The 19,577-nt window shown below is 38.8% G+C and overlaps 1 protein-coding gene across 1 annotated transcript; it reads right to left on the bottom strand.

Annotated features, from left to right (window-relative positions):
- Positions 1–1,867: 1,867 nt before the first annotated feature.
- imp4 (IMP U3 small nucleolar ribonucleoprotein 4) lies at positions 1,868–18,137 on the bottom strand. The gene is made up of 9 exons (XM_042488035.1): positions 18,034–18,137; positions 11,127–11,235; positions 10,948–11,031; positions 10,725–10,834; positions 8,158–8,290; positions 4,578–4,732; positions 4,389–4,483; positions 4,223–4,296; positions 1,868–2,097 (listed from the first exon to the last, which is right to left on the bottom strand). Exons 1-9 carry the CDS (start codon positions 18,034–18,036, stop codon positions 1,985–1,987), a joined length of 876 nt encoding a protein of 291 aa, XP_042343969.1. The 5' UTR covers positions 18,037–18,137; the 3' UTR covers positions 1,868–1,984.
- Between the last annotated feature and the right edge of the window lie 1,440 nt (positions 18,138–19,577).

Here is a 19,577-nt window from a genome sequence, read left to right as displayed (position 1 = left end):
AGCACACCCAAAGAGCACCTGAGCGGACACCGTCCCTTTATTACTGTAACCCTCCAACATCGCTGCTGCAGCTTCATTGCAAGTGTCATACCATAAGCTTCCATGGGGCCAAAGAGCGCACTTCTGAACGTCCTTTAAGATTACTGGTCTCGATCCATTTCCGGGTCAAGAATGAACGAGGACAGAGGACAGAGGAGTCAAGGAGGGATAATGGGAAAATATAAAAAAATAAATAAATAAACAAGATGTAAGGTAAATGCATTCTTAGAGTCAGAGGTGAATAAATGTAAGTCTGTTTGTTCTTAATTGTTAGTAATTTAAACATGAGGAAAATCATTTTGCACACTGGTTCTACTGCTCAGAACTTGAGTTAATTTACTGTTCGACCATTCAACTTTGCCATTCTATTAGTTCAACTTAAAGGGTATGAGAGAACAGATTAGAGGAAAGCTGTTTAGCCACGAACTTCTTCCCATTCTGCAGCATACCTATGTAATGAACAACACACGTCTGGTTCTTCTTTGGAAATGTTCTTCCGTCACCGTCATTCTCTGAATGTTCTGTAAAGGTTCCCTACAGGTTTGTAAAAAACCTCGAGAGGACCTCCAGAGAACGTTCCTGAAGGTCCTGTTCGGAGTCACGCATTTATGATTTCTAAATTATTTGCATCTGTCTGTATTAATATTCTGACTGTGAATTAATTATCTTATAAGCCAGAATAGGATCAGACAAATTTTCTCCTCTTTTTGCTAATATCCAGGATTTGTTCTTATTTTGTTAGTAACCATTGCTTTTTGGGATCCATCAATGTTTCTAATCTTTGCTCTTCTCTTGAGTAAAAGAAAATTTTACAAGTGGTCCTGAGCACTCGTACCAAGATAAGAGAAAAACAACCCACAGTCCACAAATTGTTGTCCAACACAAGGAAAAAAGGTTTTATATTTGAGGGAGATTTTAAAAAATGCATGAATATCATTTAATCAAATTCAGATGACATTTCAGAGTAGTTATATTGACTGGACTTAAGGGCTAGAGAAATACTGCTATACTTGACCCATTGATCCTGATTACTGTAATTTCAGTTACTGTGTCCCTCTGCTGACCAGAGCTGAACTGTAATAATCACAAGTATTGTGATCAAGTACAAATCTGAAGTTACTTTTAGATTACTTGCATTAATCTCATGCCATCTTCTATTTCTACTCCACTACATTTCACAGGGAAATATTGTAATTTTTACTCCACTACTATTATTAGAGAACTACTTTAAATATTAAGATTAGCACACAAACCAAAAATATGACAAGCACAGCTGAAACAATTTAATTAATTAGAAAATTAATTGCTAACTATTTCTTTTGCATAAGTAATTTTTCATGCAAAAAGAAGGTTTACGCTATACTGTATGTATGAAGAATTGCTACTTTTTCCTTTTAATTCTTTTGATTTGTTACATTTATTTTAACCTTTTTGCATGTGTCCCTATATTTTTAATACTTATATGCATTTTCCTGAGATCACATTTACTCTGTTTAGGTTTAACAGAACGTCAGTATCAATACTGCAGAAGTTATTTTTCTTCTTACATCCTTTTTTTGGTGTCATGTCTCTAATCTTGTTCACAGGTCAGAGTCTTTGCACCCAGCACAAAACCTGCCCTTATAGGAGGCATTATCTATGCTAAAAGGATACACATTGAGCACTCCTGGCCAGAGCAGATTTGAATTGTTAAGAGTGTTTGATGCATCTGGAGTTGACTTCTTTTATATTTTCTCTTAATTTTCTGGTGAGGGAAAAAATAAGAGAAATTTAAGAGAATGTTGCTGCATGTGGCAAGTGGCAAAAAAAAACATTGTGGCACTTTAGATATTCAATACAAAATTTATAACAAAAACAACTCATGTTTCATTATATAAACTACACATTTTTAGAATTTTTAAAACACAGTCCAAAAGACGATAACTTGGCAAGGATTTAGTAGTTCCTATTGCACACTGAGGAACCTCCTTTTCTTGGCAGTGTGTGTATATGCATGGTGGCGCCACTCAACATCCGCAGTACTCTCATTCTCCAGGGTGCCCAGTTTGATCATGTACACTAAACAAAAGAACAGATGTACATGTTTTAAATATCACAAAAGAAAAGTGGCACAGAGGATTTCATGTCAAAGTTTTATAGAAAAATGATCCCACATTTCCTGAATACAGAAACCCTTTTTCAACACTTGTTCATTGGTGCCAATGCTGGAAGACATTGGTCAATCTACTGAGGCCAGAATATTCAGAAGGGAAGCAGGAAAAGAGTTTCCTGCTTCCTGCTCTAATTGTGACATTACACACACAAATTTACCAGTGCGTTAAGTGTGCTCTTCTTTCTCAGCATATAAAATTTAGGTGTTAAGAGTTCAAGCTGTAAACAGGAGTATGAGAGATGCACCTTTGCTTAATCTCTATTAAATTACCTCTCTGGGCCAGGCATCCAGAGTGACTTACCATAAGTGCAGAGATGAGCTAATTTGTGTAGTGAGACAAAGCCCCGTTAAAGTTCCATGCTTTTCCCACTCTCTACACACCCTTAGCTGCTTTTTCAAACAAAGTTAAAACAGCAATCCACTTTGCTTTCAACATCCAGCAATTTCTTCAGAAATTCCCTTGCATGTCCCACTTACTCCCAAAATATTACCCAATCACTATTATAATTTTATTTTCTGCTCTTGTTGAAGAGATGTTAATACTGAAATGTTTTACAAAAAACATTCACAGGGCTTTCATGAAAGTTAAAAGGATGGACCGTCTAGTCTGGCTTTAAACCAAGGCTGTGTTCAGACTGACATTAGCACTACAAAAAAATAATACCCTGGCGTATACTGGATAAAGTCTAATATGATATTTGTGCCAAAATTATTTTTTTACATGAACACAACACAAAGACTTCATTAAACTGTAGAGAGATCATTTGAATATTTGGCACTTGGTGGGATATTTGACACTTTGCAGTGCTCTATGATAGGAAAACCATACTGTGTAATATTCTAACTGTTTCTAAATAGCATATCTTTGTCATTTCTGTACTGCAATTCACATACACTCATATCATATATATCGGCCTTGCTAATTTAATTGGTCAGGTTGTAACAAACATGCAGTCATTCTCTTATCTCCCCCTTCCTGGTGCTAGTCTCACAGACTGAGAGCCCAGAGTGATCTTCCCTGGTTCAAGCTACAGTGGCAAAAATACTGCTTGTAACCACTCAGTGCTGTGATATTTACATGTTGCATTTTGGTTAGTTACAATTTCTACTTTCACTCTTAGTGCTAGGCAAGGTGACCAGCTCCTGGACCTACTTCCGGACTGCATGAAACTGGAAGGTGATTTTATTTATTGTTTTTATCAGTCCATTAGGCTTGCACAGTATCATGGTGTTATGGTATGTCCAACACATGCTCATCCCATTTCCTTATATGTTTATTACATTTTAGATTTCCTTCTGTGTCTGCTGTTTACATTGCTGGATGCCGCTACTTTGATGTCAACATGGTGGGATTACACAGCACATGGTTATGTTTAGACAACACAAACACATGGTAACCAACTCTGGGATGTCAACAAACAAACTTGTAGGCACTGATGGTTAGGATTAGAGGAAGGAGGCACAAGGTAAGGTGTGGGAAAAAAAACATCACATTTAGACAGGAAGTGGACACCACACTCCTGCTTGAAAGTCCAGGGTTTGTTGGACCCACCTGCCCTTTAGACGCCCTCGTGCTCCATGTATTACATCGTTACCGGCCATGTTCTCACCTGATGCCGTGCTGCTGCGTTTCATGCAAAGGCTCAATGTGCCTTTTAGTGTTGCGAAAAGGACTGCCAAAGTTGTGATATTTTAAAAGTTTGGAATGAGAATGGACTTGTATGCCAGGGTACTTAGAAATCCAGATGATATGATTTTCAATACTGTCAAAAATAACAACACTCATCTATCTATTGAACTCAGACAGAAAGGCTGGATGGATGTGTGGTGGACACCAAGCACCACAGGAGGCCAGTCTCTACTGGTGGAACAGGTAGCTGAGGTGAAAGACATGGTGACTGCGAGTGACGGTTATAATGTTACAGGACTGAAAATGCATCACACCAACCCGTCATATACCATATACCCCGGTGAAAGTTTGGAAAGTTATAAAAAAAAAAGGTATAAAAAAGTTTGATCATCTGTACTTACATTTCATTTCAAACCTGGGTCCAACTTCTGTCAGCTCAATGTTCTTGTGGTCTGTTTTCTTGTAGGTGTGATGCCTGTAACAACAAAACATTCTCTTAATACTCTTTCTGTCACATAAGGCAATGTTTGTATGGCATTTACTCTCAGGGAGTCCCTTCGCACTGACCTGAAAGAGATGAAGTCGTCTTGGTTGGCAAATGTGATTACACGCCTGCTGTCCTCTTTTGGCACAGGAAACAGATACTTGAGGATATTTGATACCTGCATGAGCAGAATTATTTAGTGGTACCCAAAAGCAAGTGGTCAAAGCAAATATCAACAGCATGTATACAATGCATGGTCCAGCTTCACTCACCCTATTGCCAAGTCGTGAGTTGAAGTTGTGAAAAATGAGGTGGGGGTAGGCCTCAGACATGGTGCCGATGTCTGGAACATCGTGCCTCATTACCACATTGTACAGTGTGAAATATGCAGTGGGTCCAAATGGCAAGTGGCACACCACCAGGCCATCTGTGAATATACAGGTATAAAACATACATAAGATAGTCCATGTACAGGGTCTCTGTCTGAACTGATTCTAGTTCTAGTTCTAGAGAAGCCAACATCAGGTGATATTCAGAGCAGAGTAGTTTTACTGTCCACTCAGCGGGTCCCATTCATGAAATATGAGCAGAACGAGTTTGTGTGTAAACTGTTCACAAAAGGAAATTTAAGTGTATTCCAGCACTCATCAGTATGTTAGTAGCTCCAATCCTGTTGTATGTACTAACAAAATCTACAGCTGCCTCTTACTGCTCGTATTGCTTGTAAATAATGAATGTGCATACATATTGCTTGTCAATAGAAATTACAATTTTAATTCATATTGTGTTCTGTTATGTTCAAGTTTTGGGCCCAAGCCTGATAAAAAACCTAAATTTGTACTGTAAAAATAGGCCTATATTATATTACATTTTATATAGGAGATACATAGTTATAATATTAAAACATGTATTACAAGCTAAGGGCTGGCATGTATCCTCACATCACTTCTTATGGTTCTTCTGTCAGTCTGCCATCTCGTGCATGACAGGTTCAGCAGAACGGGCTGTGCTCCTTGGTGAATCTAGTACTCACGGTGATCCATAGCGACGCAGCGGGAAGCTGATGATTACAGCCCTCTGCTGCATGTTATGCACATCTGTCCCACTGCTGGGAGGTAGAAGCAAACACTACCACTTTGCAGCCCTCCTTTCTCTCCTTTTCGTCCCTCTCTCAAGTGCGCTCTCTCTCTTCCAGTTCTCCACAAGCTCCATTGTTCCGTCACTTTCCCTCTCTCTCCCCCCTCTCTCCCTCTTGATTCAGTCCATTAAAAATCCTGCCAAAGTGTAATTTAAGCAACAGTTCATCAAGTCTTTCTGGAGAGCTTTCTGAGGACTTGTAACAACTATTACTAAGTTCACAATTAATCCTATTTTCCAATTGTCTTCTTACAACTACTACTTTTACTTTTACATGGGAATAATTGTTGGATTGATTGCCAACAAATCACAGTCAGTCACACTGGTGTGTCTATGTGCAGTAGTTTTCTATTTAGACAAGGTCTTTGCTGCTCTCTATAGCGGAAAAAGGAAAAAAAGTCTTTTATCTGCTGTCTGAATAAGACAAATTTTTACAAAAATCTCAATATAATTTTAAACAATCTTTAGACTCTACAAGTTCATGTAACCCAGGTTTAACCAGTCTTAGTACAATAAAGTATAGAAATAATGTAATTTAAACATTTTTTCTGCATTTATACACAACTTTCACCAGTCTTTATTAGTTAGCAAGACATGAAAATATGTTGTTTGACAAATTACAATACTAACTCATTGTACCCCAAAACAACATCAAAAAGGCCCCAAAAGTTCCCTTTAAAAAAAAAAAAGCTACTAAATACTCTACTTCAGAGGAAAACAAGTATGCCCCTTTATTTAGCTGACAGATAAATGTTAATGGTTATGATGCAGATTAAGATCTTTACTCACAGAATTTAACAATTAAAATATGATATATTATATATCAAACTATCCAGCTTTATTTAGGGATTGAAAGCTCTGTCTTAACAAACTTCAGGTAAATGTAAGTACATTGTGCTGATAAAAGTCAAACCTCTTTCACTGCACAACTCTGACTTAAACTTTTGCTGTGTGCTCTGGTGTTCATAAATAATTCCTTAAACTAAAACAAGGTAGTCTGTAGAAGTCTAAGGAAGTCACTTTCTACCATTGAATGTTTGTTAATTCAGACACTTTGGTGCTGTGTGCCTATGGTGCTGATCAGCTGTTTGATACGCTATCACACCAGCACCAGCACATATTTGTTTTCCTGTGCACAAGAGGATGGACATGTGGAGTGCAACATGTGGAAAGCATTGTGAAAAGTTGAATGAGTCTCACAGTCAATGAGCGAGAGTTGGCTGGATTGCAGTTAAAAACAGGGACATTTCTGGGGACAACTCCAGCCAGAGAGACAGGCCAACAAAAACAGGGACCATCCCCGAAAAAGGGGAGGGGTAAAAGTTACATTCGATTACTAAACACACCTCCATTCTGTGTAGGGCTGCCCGTTGAAAGTCGGAGATTCAAAAAATTTGTCAGAGATCCCTCAATCAACTGAGGCAGCTTCAAGTCAAGCACCCGTTTTTTTTTCCCCTTTGTTTTTTGTTAAGCCTTTTTTGCCAGTCAGTGTGCTGTGTAGTGTGCTTCTGAGAGCGTTTTGGTCCCCGGACTTTGCTGTGGAGTGAGTGCTCTTGACTTAAATACTACTCTTTGATACACAGAGCTGCAGGAAGCAGCACAGAGAAGACAGGATCAGAGTTTGATACCAAGTGTCTGCAAAAAATGTTTCACATTTGCGATCCGTTCTAAGCACTGTTAGCTTGTTTACTATATTATGTGAATGCAGCTGTCACACTGACCACATTCAAACTTTAATACTGAATGAAAAACAAAACAAATCGTTGAATATTCGTATTGAACAGCCAAATCTGATTCAACTGACATAATTCTGAGTTGGGTACAGCCCAAGACAGAATGTTAACCAGGAAGTGCAACTGGCTGAAGGGGGACTTAAAAGGCCAGACAATTCTTTATCCCCATTATCCTTGTACTTTTTATACAGAATGGCAAGGCGGCATAAGGGCACAACATTCCCGCCTTCAACAGGCTGTGTAAAACGGGTCTCTGTTATTGCATTGCCTACTTCCTCAACAAAAATGTTTTCAGAAACATATTCTAGGTCACTGTTTAACTGTAATCAGTCGATTGTTACCAGTCAGCCACCATCGTATCAAAAGGATGAGTTACTGTTATGTCATCCACCAGTGGGAGTGTTTTTTGGTCCAGTGCAGTGCATTCTGGTAGTTGTAGGCTTTGAGTAAAACTGACCTTTTTTCTGTTTACTCTGGTTATGTTGCACCATTTTCAAAAGTATGTGTCTTTCTACAGCAGAGACAGACTAGTTTTATGAAGACCATTTTTCCAGCAGTGAAATACTTCTTTATGCTGAATGTTTTTCCAAGATGAAGCTGTTTACTTTATCATTCACTATTCACTGCTACAGCTGCAATGATTTGCAGATGTAAGCAGCTTTTCCTTTTTCAATATACTTCTGAATATACTTTTCCCAACATGAACACACTACATAACCCAAACCTGCTTTTATATTAGTTTTTAGAGTTTTTAGAGTTTTAGAGTTTCATGTGGTTCCTGTAGGACAGTAATCTCCAAAGTCTGGCCCAGGGGCCAATTGTGGCCAACAGACGGATTTTTTATTTTCATATGACCTTATCTGGCCCCCATTAAAAAAAGTCTGGACACCCCTTCTGTAGACTACCTGCTCTCAGCTATAACGATGATTCGCATGTCACAAATATGAAAAATAAAGAAAAAGACTAAGGTGAACGGGTGTACCTGGCTGTCCTCTTGTTTCGTGCACGATGACGAGGTCAGTAACATTGTTGGCTTTGCAGGCTCTCACCAGTGCGCTGATCTCATGGCCTCCTCTGTTCATGCGCTGGGCTCCAGGGAACATTAGCTTCATCTCCTGGAACAAATTACATATATGGCAGTTTATTCTCTGTTTTTTTTCTTGGGGGAGACTGGGGACAGTTGCAACAGTTCTTATCATTATTCCTTCAATCAGAAACATGCTAGAGTGATGACACTCATACTACACATGCTCAGTTAGACCCCCCTCCAGTTGAAAGGGTTGGCTCAGTTAAAAAAATCAAACTTCTTCCATTCAAATAAATATGTCATACATAATTATGTTTAAATGGTATGGGTAATTAGCCGACAGAAGTAAAATAAAAAAAATAAAAATCTGGTTGGTGTAGTCTTAACAGTCAGAGTAACTCAGGGAAATGAAAAAAGTGTAGCGCTTGCCCCCATTCCTCCCACTGTCAGTTTGGTAATAAAAAAAATGACAGCTAACCAAGAAGGTTTTTTTCTCTGACATGTAACCCAGATGTCTGTTGTTTAGTATGTTCTTTTTTAAAATCTGCATTTAATAAGCAGAAGTAGCTTCTTGTGGCTAAGCCCTGGAGCTGCACTGTAGCTGCGCAGCTACAAGCAGTCTTAAACTGGCCCTGAATGTGAATGTAGGATTATCTGTCAGTGCTGTCATGGGGTTCATCCCAATATCCCTCCTCGATTCCTCTATCCTCAATCCTTAATCACTTGACCTGGAAATCGATTGAGACTGAAGGACTGAAGGATGTTCCAACTGCTTCAATGCACTCAAGAGGAGAGAGGAGGGGCACACCCTTGCGAATGGTTATCGTTTATTGATCGGAAAGCCCAGTCCTGCAGCTGATCAGGCTGATCTGATCCATCACAGCATTAGTGGAGTTTCATTCCAGAGGGAAAACACATCAGAGATTAAACTGTATCACTCATGTTATTTGTTGTCCCCATCTAGGCTGAGTAGAAGCAACAACTTCATTTATTAGAAAGATTTTCTTCTCATGATCTGTCATTTCCCTCATTAACTTTTATTATGGAGACAGGTAGAGCCAGAGAGAGTCTGTTTGTCAGCAAGTAACACTTTTTACATCACTGATCATCATTTTCATTCAGTCACATGTGAGGCTGATCACAGTGTCAGCTTTGATGACTAACAAAATTAATTTTTTTCCCTGAAATATTTAGCCTAATAAATAATGTCCAGTGTTTATAAGACACCTTGATCATCTTCTGGGTTCTTTAATAACTATTAATAGAGTTTACAATCAGAATATCAAAAGAGACAAATGAAGATAATGAATAAATCAGAGAAATCCACTGTGACTCTGAACATGTCACAGTACAATAAAACTACAGAACACACAGGTTGTTGATGTGCAGATGTTTGTTAAACAGAGAAAACTCTTCTGCTCTGCCACTTATAATTGTCTTTATCATATATAGTCTGCATTACATTATGTGTGTGCAGACAATATAGTTGTGAATAAAACACACTGACAGCTTATCCAGCTGCGATCAGTTGCTGCATCAGAGACACACATCGCTTTACGCAACGCTCCAGAGAGAAGGAGGTCTAGAGACATATTTCCTCCTTTCTTCTCATCCTCACATCTGTCCCTCATGTCTTACAAAGGAGCTAAGACGCAAGGAAGAGACTTGAGTGAGGGAAACAGGGATATGAGATTAGATAATGGGATAAGAGAGTGATACATTTCCACTAGTAGTACTGGCACCACCAACTTTCTCAGTTGGTCCAGGGCCTAAATTTCAGTACGGGATTGTGGGTATTATACATAACTTCTTGATGCCCTCAAATCTAGAACTTAAGAGGCAGGAAATTTCTGCGTACATTTACAGCGATGTCTAATAATGTTCACACAGCGTTTGCAACTCTGTGGAACGTGGCCCCCAGGTGGACTGGCCGGGACGCTGCATCACACGGACCAACTTTGGCCCTGGACAACACACTGATGGGCCTCTTGATGTTTACCACACAGGTGCTGGCTTCTATGTGACATTCTTTCTGAACAATAACAAAGACATCACATGTCAATAATAATCATTTAGTGTCCCAGTTATGTGACAGCTGATTGGTCCTCTACTCGAAGGGTAAGGAGCTGCTGCATCTTACTGTCTTCAGTTGGCCAACATTTGTGACTGCTGTTCATCCTCTTTGAATTAGCCGCTAACTGCTAACAGCTGCTTTTAAATCTTTCGTGGTCATTGACAACATAACACGCTGTCAAAATACCACACCTGTCCTGCCCATGGTCCCACCTTCCCAGCTGTCGTATTTATACAAAGACTATTTCTGCGATGCTACTACCTCCTGTGATGGTTTAATGGTGAGACTGCTCTGACCCCCCATTCGGTGATTGCATGTTATACACAAAGCAAGGGGACAGCATAACAGCACGACATTCTTGCTTTAAACAGACAGTGTAAAAGGGGCCAATGTGTTACAGTCCGACCTACAGGTCCCATCTGCCGTCATTCAGAGAAAGTGAGCTGACCTTAGAAAACATTTTGAGTCTGGAGCTAGGGTCTCTGGATGTAGTGACCATGACTTTAGGATCTTCAACTCCGGCCCACTTATACTCATCATCCATGTGTGAGCCGACACCTGCACAGACAACACCCAAATAAATCTATTGATATGAAAATACTGATGACCAAACAATGATAAATTGGTGCAGTCTGATGGATGAAGTTGATCAGAATGAAAACAACACTCGCCTTCTGCCCCTTCGTCGTCATACTCGAGGAGTTTCTGTAGCTGCAAGGCTTCTTTGCGTACCTCAGTTGGAAGAAGACGATTTTCTGCAGAGGATTTGTGTTAGCATCATTTACACCACTGATCATCGTCATTAAGAATGCAGAAGGAAAAATGGAAGTTAACAATCATGCCTTCCTACCATCAAGTGCGCCCCTCAGCTTTTTTTTGGTCTCTTCAATAGTTTGGAGCCGGTCCTCTTGGGCCTTCCTGTACAGGTACTCTCGCCTCAGCCTCACCTCTCGACGGAGCTAGAACCACATTACAGCAGCTGATCTCCAGCAAAGACTTGCAGGCTCTTAACACACTAAAGTCATTTCTACAGGAAAATGTCAGCTCTGTTCAAAACCAGCCAGGAAACATTCAAAACAAATGTTTTGATGTTTTTATTCATTTTACAATGTTAAAAAAAGAACATTAGTTAGTGGCAGTGAGCATTCTCACAGGTCACACTTTATATGACCTTTGGAACCTGGAGTGAAATCACTTTCCCTCTGTTATTCTCAGATGCCTTTCACAAGTATTTCAACCTTAGAACCCTGAGCAAATTGATGTGATTTCTTTAGAAATTAAAAATGCGAAAAGTTTAATCATCAAATTTCAGTTTTCATTGGAGTAGCAGTCACATTGACCAATAGTGTTATTTTCTCTACCTTTTAAAAGTGACTTAAATTCCCCCATAGTGATCAGCTCAGACAGTTTCAGGTAAGTATTCTGTAAGTTGAAGAGGCGGCAAAAGTTTTTTGCCAAGTTTTGTGAGAACCTCGGGACCGACATCAAGAGAAAACTGTGATAGCGCAGGCCGTATTGTTCTGTTTTTTACACATATATGTACATAAATAAGAGAGAACAAGCCCAAGTAGTCTCTTATATATAAAAATCGACCAGTGTGAGGGTCTGCGGACAGACAGAGAAGGCCAATTAGCAGCAGCGTACAATGTACAGTGGTGTACGCGGTATCCACAGCCAGTAATGAAATGTAAAGCACAGTTGTCAACAGTGTCCAATTTCTTTAGGCAATGATCAGGTGCGTTCATAAAAAGCAGATCAGCATAATCCAATAAAGGTAAAAATGTTGCCAAAATCAAGTGTTTCCTTGACTGAAGCAAGAAACAGGAATTATTCCTAAAAAAGAAACTTATTTGAGCTTCAGCTTAGAAACAAGGTTATCAATGTGAGGTTTGAATGACAAAGTTTGGTCAATAATAATACCAAGATACTTATAGGTGTTTACCATTTCAATTTCAATTCCTTATTTAGTTAGGATCTTGGGAAGAGAAGATGGAGCTTTTTTCCCCACTTGAAAAGAACATGACTTCAGATTTGTCTGAATTTTAAACAAGCTTGAGTTGAGTCAGATAGAACTGAACATCAAAGGCAGACTGCAGAAATGTTAAACTTTGGGCTGCTGAGGGAGACAACGGTGTCATCTGCATAAAATGAAACCAGCATTTGATAAATTTACTCAAAGATTATCCATATATATGGTGAACAACACTGGACCTAATAAGGAGCCCTGGGGCACACCTTTTGATACAGGGAAACCAGAGGAAGACCCAGCAAACTGGACACACTGTGCTCTATCAATAATTTGTGAACCAACTTACAGCATGACCAGATAGCCTGATATTACAGAGCTGATCCACCAGGATGACATAATCGACTGAGCCAAAAGATTTTGACAGGTCAAGCAAAAGAGTAGCACAGGAAGATAAAATTCCAATTCCACTGTTTTTTCCAACCATCTATGTAATTTTACAGCACACACAGACCGTCCACAATACAGCCCCACCAGTGTTTCCCATTAATTACAAAGACTATGGCGGGCTGCCATAGTCTAATTTGTCCCACCATAGTCTCAATGGAGCTGGACTGTTAATTAAGAGCCGTATTAAAACACTGTTGATTTATTTGTAGCGCAGTAGCGGCAGAGACGCGCAGCAGAATGTCAGATGCATTAAAAGTGAAACTGAACTGTTTCTGAACATTCTGCCAGGCCTAAAACTGTCTTTCACTTACAAAAATCTGCAAATACATCCTCTCATCTATCGATCTGATCAGCTGTGAATGTATCAACAGATCAATTATCCACCTCAGGAGTGCCATTCAGCTGCAAAGGAGATAAAAAGAACTCCGCCTGCTGTGCTGCATTCACGGACCCGCAAAAACGTTGGATATTAGAGTGACACCACAGTGACAGAATATTATTTGTGTCTTTAAAATCTTTCAGTTGTTCATTAACAAGCTTCTCAAGTACTTTTACTAAAACACACAACTCAGAGATTGGCCTGTAGTTATTAATGACGGTGGGATCCCCTACCTTCAACAAAGGTAGAACATATGCAGATTTTCACACTTCAGGAATCATGTTTTGAGAAATGGAAAGATTATAAATATGAGTCAGAGGTTCTGCAATAAAGTCAACAGCCAACTTTAAATAGCAGGGATCAAGCCCATCAGGACCTGCAGATTTGTTTGAGTCCAGTTGTTTCAGAACTCTATAAACCTCCGATACATGAAACGGAGTAAAATTAAACCCTTGAACCATGGTAGTAGTATGGGGTGGTGGAGAAGGAGGCCTCTGCTCAATTAGAGTTACATCCCTATGGGAGGACTCAAACAGGGAGCCAGACGAAACAAAATGTTCATTAAAACAATTAAGAATAGCAGATTTATCAATTATAGCATGCAAGTCTTTTACAGTGCAGGCTGGCAACTCATTAGTAACCACATTTCCAAAAGAGGTTTTTATTGTTTTCCATAATTTAAATTTGTGGTAGTTTTAGAGAGATAAAACTCTGAGTTCGCCTTTTTAACAATTACGTAGCTCTCTAAAGATCATCCAGTCAGCCTGAGTTTTTGATTGCCTGGCCTTAGCACATGCAACATCCCTTTCTTGGACAAATTGGACAGCTCAGTGGAAAACCAGGTATTGTCCCGACCTTTAACTGTAAATTTTCAAAATGGGGCATGTTTATTTATAATACCAGTAAGGGCATTATGAAAGTATTTCTAGGCTAATTCCACTTCATTAATAAGACAGATTTTGTTCCAGTCGAAGTTCCACAAATCACAGAAGAACGCTTGCTTTCTTGCTAGAAATGCTTAAAATTTAGTTTAAAAATTATTTGTGATTTTGTTTTTTGGGAGCATACTTCATCTGACCGTAGCTATACCACAGTGATCACTCAAATCATTAAAATTCAATGTCTGAGAATTTGTGGGCAGCATTTGTCAGAAATAAATCAAGAAGAGAGGACTTCTCTGGATATTTAATATTTGGACGAGTGGTGCTATTAATTAATTGTGTGAGATTAAAAGAGTCACAGAGAGATTTAAATTTGTCAGAGACAGGGGACAACCAATCCAAGTTAAAATCTCCAGCAAGGAGAATCGCATTAAAGTCTGAAGTTAATAAATGATTACTTAAAGATGATAGGGCCGCACTGCTTGCTGAGGGGGGTCTATAACACCCTATGACTGTAATAAAATGGTCTTTATTAAGTACTAGTTTAAGGAAAAGAAGTTCAAATTGCCTGCTGAGAGACACTGATAAAAGGGTGGAAGCATGAAATTTTATTTTTTATATATAGTTGCTCTAAACATTATTCACCCCTCATTGCAAATTAGGTTTATTGGCAAAACTTACAAACTTTCAGCAGTTTGCAATATTCAGATTAAACAAGAACAATTTAAATAGCTCAACACAATTAATATTTTAAGTGGTTTCTTCAAATTCCAAACAAAAAGCCACTTTTAATGACTACTGCAGTCTCAAAATGATTCAACCCCCTGAATAGTCTCTCATAAGAGCACACATTTGCAAATCAGGTGTTGTCTCAAGCACACTCGATGCAACTAATGAAGGGCTTCAATAGTTGCATTAGGTGTGCTTGAGTTAGAATACATCAAATACCTTGACAGGCTAGGGTTTGTTGATGGTGACATTTGATTGCATGTCAGAAATATGGCTATGTCAAGAGAATTGTCCAAAAAGTCGAGATTACTGCCTTGCACAAACAAGGAAAAGGGTACAAAAAATAGCAAAGGCACTGAATGTTCATACAGATACTGTTGGAGGCATAGTTTGGAAGTTTAAAGTTAAAGGAACACTGGCTACACTACCGGCACAAGGCAGAAAGCGGAGGTTATAAACCATAGCCACCAGATTCTTGAGGGGGCAGGTGGTCAAAAACCCTCCAGTGAATGCAAAAGACCTGCAGCAAGACTTGGTGGTAGCAGGCACTGACATTTCAGTATGCATAGTAAGGTACATACTAAACAATGAAGGTCTCAATGCCCAAACACCAAGACGTACACTATGGTTGACCCAGAAGCACAAGAAAAGTCAGCTCCATTATGCTCAAAACCATATAAATAAGCCTCATAAGTGATAAAACAAAAGGGAAACTTTTTTGGGCCTATGGATCAGCGGTATCTCTGGAGCAGGAAGAATGAAGCATACACTGAAAAGAACACCCTGCCTACAGTGAAGCATGGCAGTGGCTTGGTGATGCTCAGGGGCTGCTTTGCTTACTCTGGCACTAGAGATCTGCAGTGTGTGGATGGAAGAAGACGGATTCAATCAAGTTTCAGGAAAAATGTCCTGCTGTTTGTGAGAAGGTTGAAGCTTTGGCGGCATTGGACATCCCAAAAGGACAGTGATCCCGAGCATTCCTTAAAGTCCACCAAGGCTTGGTCTCAGAAATAGTCCTGGAAAATTCTAAAGTGGCCGTCAAAGGCACTTGATTTGAATCCCATAGAAAATATATGGTGGGATTTGAAGAAGGCAGTTGCAGCACGCAAATCCCAGAATATTAGTGAACTGGAGGCCCTTGCCCAACAGGAATGGGCTAAGATTTCTCAGGAACGCTGCCAGAAGCTGGTGTCTGGCTATGCATCACATTTGCAGCAGGTCATAACAGCAAAAGGATGCAAAGTACACTTGCCATAAAGCGGTTGAATAATTTTGAGACTGCAGTAGTCATTAAAAGTGGAATTTTGTGTGGAATCTGGAGAAACCCCTCATAATATTAGTTGTGTTGAGCTATTTGAATTGTTCTTGTTTGATTTTTTTTTTTGCAAACAGCTGAAAGTTTGTAAATTTTGCCAATATACCTGATTTGCAATGGGGATTGAATAATTTTGAGTGCAACTGTAAATAGCAATGCCCCCGCCTTCTCTGGGATGGTCACAATGAAAGATATTGTAAACCTGTATTGCAATGTCTTTATTTGTGATAGATTTGTTCAGCCATGTTTCAAACAGAACAAGAATATCAGCATCAGAAGATTTTACCCAGATTTTCAATAAATCCAATATGGGAAGCAGACTTCTGACATTAAGGTGAATAAAACCAAGACCAGACCTACCTTTAAAATCAACAGGGGTTTTTCAAACAGTTAAAACTATTAAAATCGGGACCCGGATTGGGTTGGACATTCCCAGAGAGAAGAAGCAATAAGACAATCAGACATTTTCTTCTTGCTGAGTTTTGGGTTTGCAGAAAATGAGTATTTCTAGCCCCTGATTTACTTGAATTAAACAGGTGGACTGAGGACAGCCAGCCATAAGGACTGGCAAACTAACATTTGTGTGGGCCTGTTGCCAATAAGCAACTCTGTAAAAAATGTTTCACAAACTGTGAAAAATTTGTTGATTTAGAACATTTTTTTAAGTCAAGGAAAAATGTCTTGGGAAAAAAAAGAAATAACTGGGGGAAACTGTAATTATCATAATTACATATCTAAAATTATGCTAGACATTTATTATGATTTTTACTCTTACTTTACTTTCTCCAGGTCATTTCTGTATTTTTTATATTTTTTCCTTTTCTTCTTTTTTTTTTGTTAAACTTCTATTTGCTCAGATTAATAAAAGGCAAGTTTTGACAGGATGACTCCTCTTTTAACTAAGTGCAGCTTGGCAAATTGAGATCAATGCCTAAGGCAGGCTTTTGGTGATGGATGAAACATCCTGATTAATCACTTTTGTTAAAAAAGGATTAAAAACAATGATTAATTGGAAGGTATGTGCCTGACTCATAAATGCACTTCTGCCTGTCTCTTTAAAGAAAGCCACTTACGGCTGGCTGATAGAGTTAGCAGTTGGTGTATCACACGACACAATACATGGGCTTCTTCACTAGGTATCAGACAGATAGAAAACCTTACAGTCAACACAATACAAATACCCACAGATTGAATAAACCACTGAATGTGATATTACACACCACTGAATGGAATGCAAAATTTGCTGTTTTCAAAAAATCAATTAACGATGAAGGAATAAGATTACATCCTAGATTTTTTTATAAATATATATCTGCAATGATTAACAATTCTTTACCCTGAGCATGTTTCGAAGAAACAGGAATAATCCTTCCTGTGAAAATCTAAAGTTAAAGTATCATAAAAAGTGGGGGTTTGGCTCTGTGGCTATATTTAGCAAAATCTGTAGCACTCAGTTTTTTAATGCTGGATGACATAATTTCTATATGTAACAGAAATATGTGTCTACTACACATAGACATTTGGTTGCAAGAAAGTGAAAACTAGTGGGGATATTTTTTGTTCTGGTACAAAAAAAAAAAAAAAAAAAATCAGCAAAAACCCGACCTCCTTTTTCTTTAGGGTCTCTTGGATGTTCACAACTAATTTCAACCCAATGCAGTGAAAAAAGAGCGAGGTTTTCACTTTAGAATACATATACAAATTATCACAGAAATGCAGAAATTTAGCTCAGTTGGCCAAACTTGACAAATTCATAACTTAAGTAGTATTTAGAGTACTGCTATATGATTTTGCAAAGTCTCGTGAATTTTAAAAGAAGTTTCAACATTTTTTCAAGATAATCCGTGACATGAAGTGGGAAAAATTGTGGATTTGGCGTGGGTTGGTATGGAATGACCCACATGGGTTTGGCTACATTCATCGTTAGCTCGGCTGCTAATGACGCTTAGTAACGTCAGTGCGCAGGCGGACATTTTCACGGCGAGCTGCTGAAAGACCTCACGCTCGCGATTCTTTCTAAATCATTGTCAGACTTACCATGATGTTCTTCAGCTGGTAAAACGGAGTTATCTTGGAGTGAGTATTTCTCACATGGAGACCACTGATGTTTTACAGGAAGTAGAGAAAGGAAGACATACGCAGCATCCTTTTCTCTTCTTCTGTGGAGTTTGACGGCAGCCACCATCCGAAAAGTTGCATTGCTGCCACCCTCCGGCCGCGGCATCAAACCGCATCACACACTGTTTCGAGTGCCATCCTCACTTTAGACGCCACACACTTTCAGAACTTTTTATCAACAGCTTTGACACAGTACATTCAGTGGTCATAACATTCAGTTTATATTTAAAGTGGCAAGTAATGATCAAAGTAATGACAACGGAAGTCAGAGTAATGACAACGGAAGTTCAAAATGCTCAGGCTTCATGTGACTCATGGTGGCTTTGAATTGTTCCAGGAATTGTCCAGCGGGCCATTTGAATACATTATATGGAGAGACAAAACTCCAATTTTTGCTAAATAGTAGTCAATAACTGCATTGATTTACAATATACACGGAGCATATCGTATGTAGTTTCATTATTATATTGTTTTTCAAAGTAAAACATGCAAGATTAATGTTGGATTAATCAGCCAGGGTTAGATTAGATTGATTAATCTCACACTCAGGAGATTCACACATTTCAGCAGCTCAAGAGTCAGAGGCAATAGAAAAAAGCGACTGAGTGCTAAATAAGGGTTAAATATGATTCAAATACAAAAAATAAAATATATTTTAAAATGCAAAATATATAAAATCTATACACACACACACACACACACACATATATATACTGTATGTGTATAGTACTTTTGTATGTAAAATGTATAATTACATAGTATAAATATGAGTGATGTGGATATGACATATATAGTTATGCTGACATATTTTAGACTCACCATGGTAAAGGAGCAGGTTGCTGTTTATTGCTTATATATACAAATGTGTATTTTATTTATCTTTGTATTTATACTGACTTACTGACTGCAACTAGAAAATGCATTTCCTGCGGAACATGCGTGTGTATGCTAATAGCTGAAATTAGTTTGAGAGCATGTTTGAAAATGCATAAATTTATTGCTTAAAATGCATACATTTATTGCTGAAAATGAAGCGATGTATTACAAATTGACGGAAATATCTGAAAAACTGGCAGACATGAAACCCGAACTGCTTTAAAGTGAAGAAGCTACAAGTTGAACTGCAAGTGTGTCATAGGAAGAAGTTGATGTCAACTGAAAAGATTAAAATAATCAGTGTTCAGTGGCCTACTTGTGGCCCCCCAAGTGGACCATTAATTTCTAACTGGCAACTTTCATTGGCCACAGGGGCCAATTAAGGGCCCTGTCCACCTAAAGGGGCCACAAGGACCAATCAATCACTTCTACGCATGCTCTATGGGCTTGTAGATCCGGGTATTTTACACTTTTCTAAACCCGGAAAAAGAGTTTTCTTTGCTTCGTGTGCTATTGAGCAGCTCTCATAGGAATTAATCAGGCCCCTCCCCCATGGCTGTATCCAGATTTATAATAGATCCATGCTT

Source organism: Plectropomus leopardus, chromosome 6, assembly GCF_008729295.1.
Source record: "Plectropomus leopardus isolate mb chromosome 6, YSFRI_Pleo_2.0, whole genome shotgun sequence".
Classification (NCBI taxonomy): domain Eukaryota; kingdom Metazoa; phylum Chordata; class Actinopteri; order Perciformes; family Serranidae; genus Plectropomus; species Plectropomus leopardus.
The sequence above is the reverse complement of the archived record's forward strand: the minus strand, read 5'-3'. Positions and strand labels throughout refer to the sequence as shown.

Bases quoted from the DNA above. Each gene is read 5' to 3' on its own strand.
- imp4 (XM_042488035.1), bottom strand. The intron at 8,291-10,724 runs GTCAGCTCACTT...AATTTGTTCCAG, and splicing joins GACTCAAAATGTTTTCTAAG to GAGATGAAGCTAATGTTCCC. The intron at 2,098-4,222 runs GTAAGTACAGAT...TCTTTTGTTTAG, and splicing joins ACCCAGGTTTGAAATGAAAT to TGTACATGATCAAACTGGGC.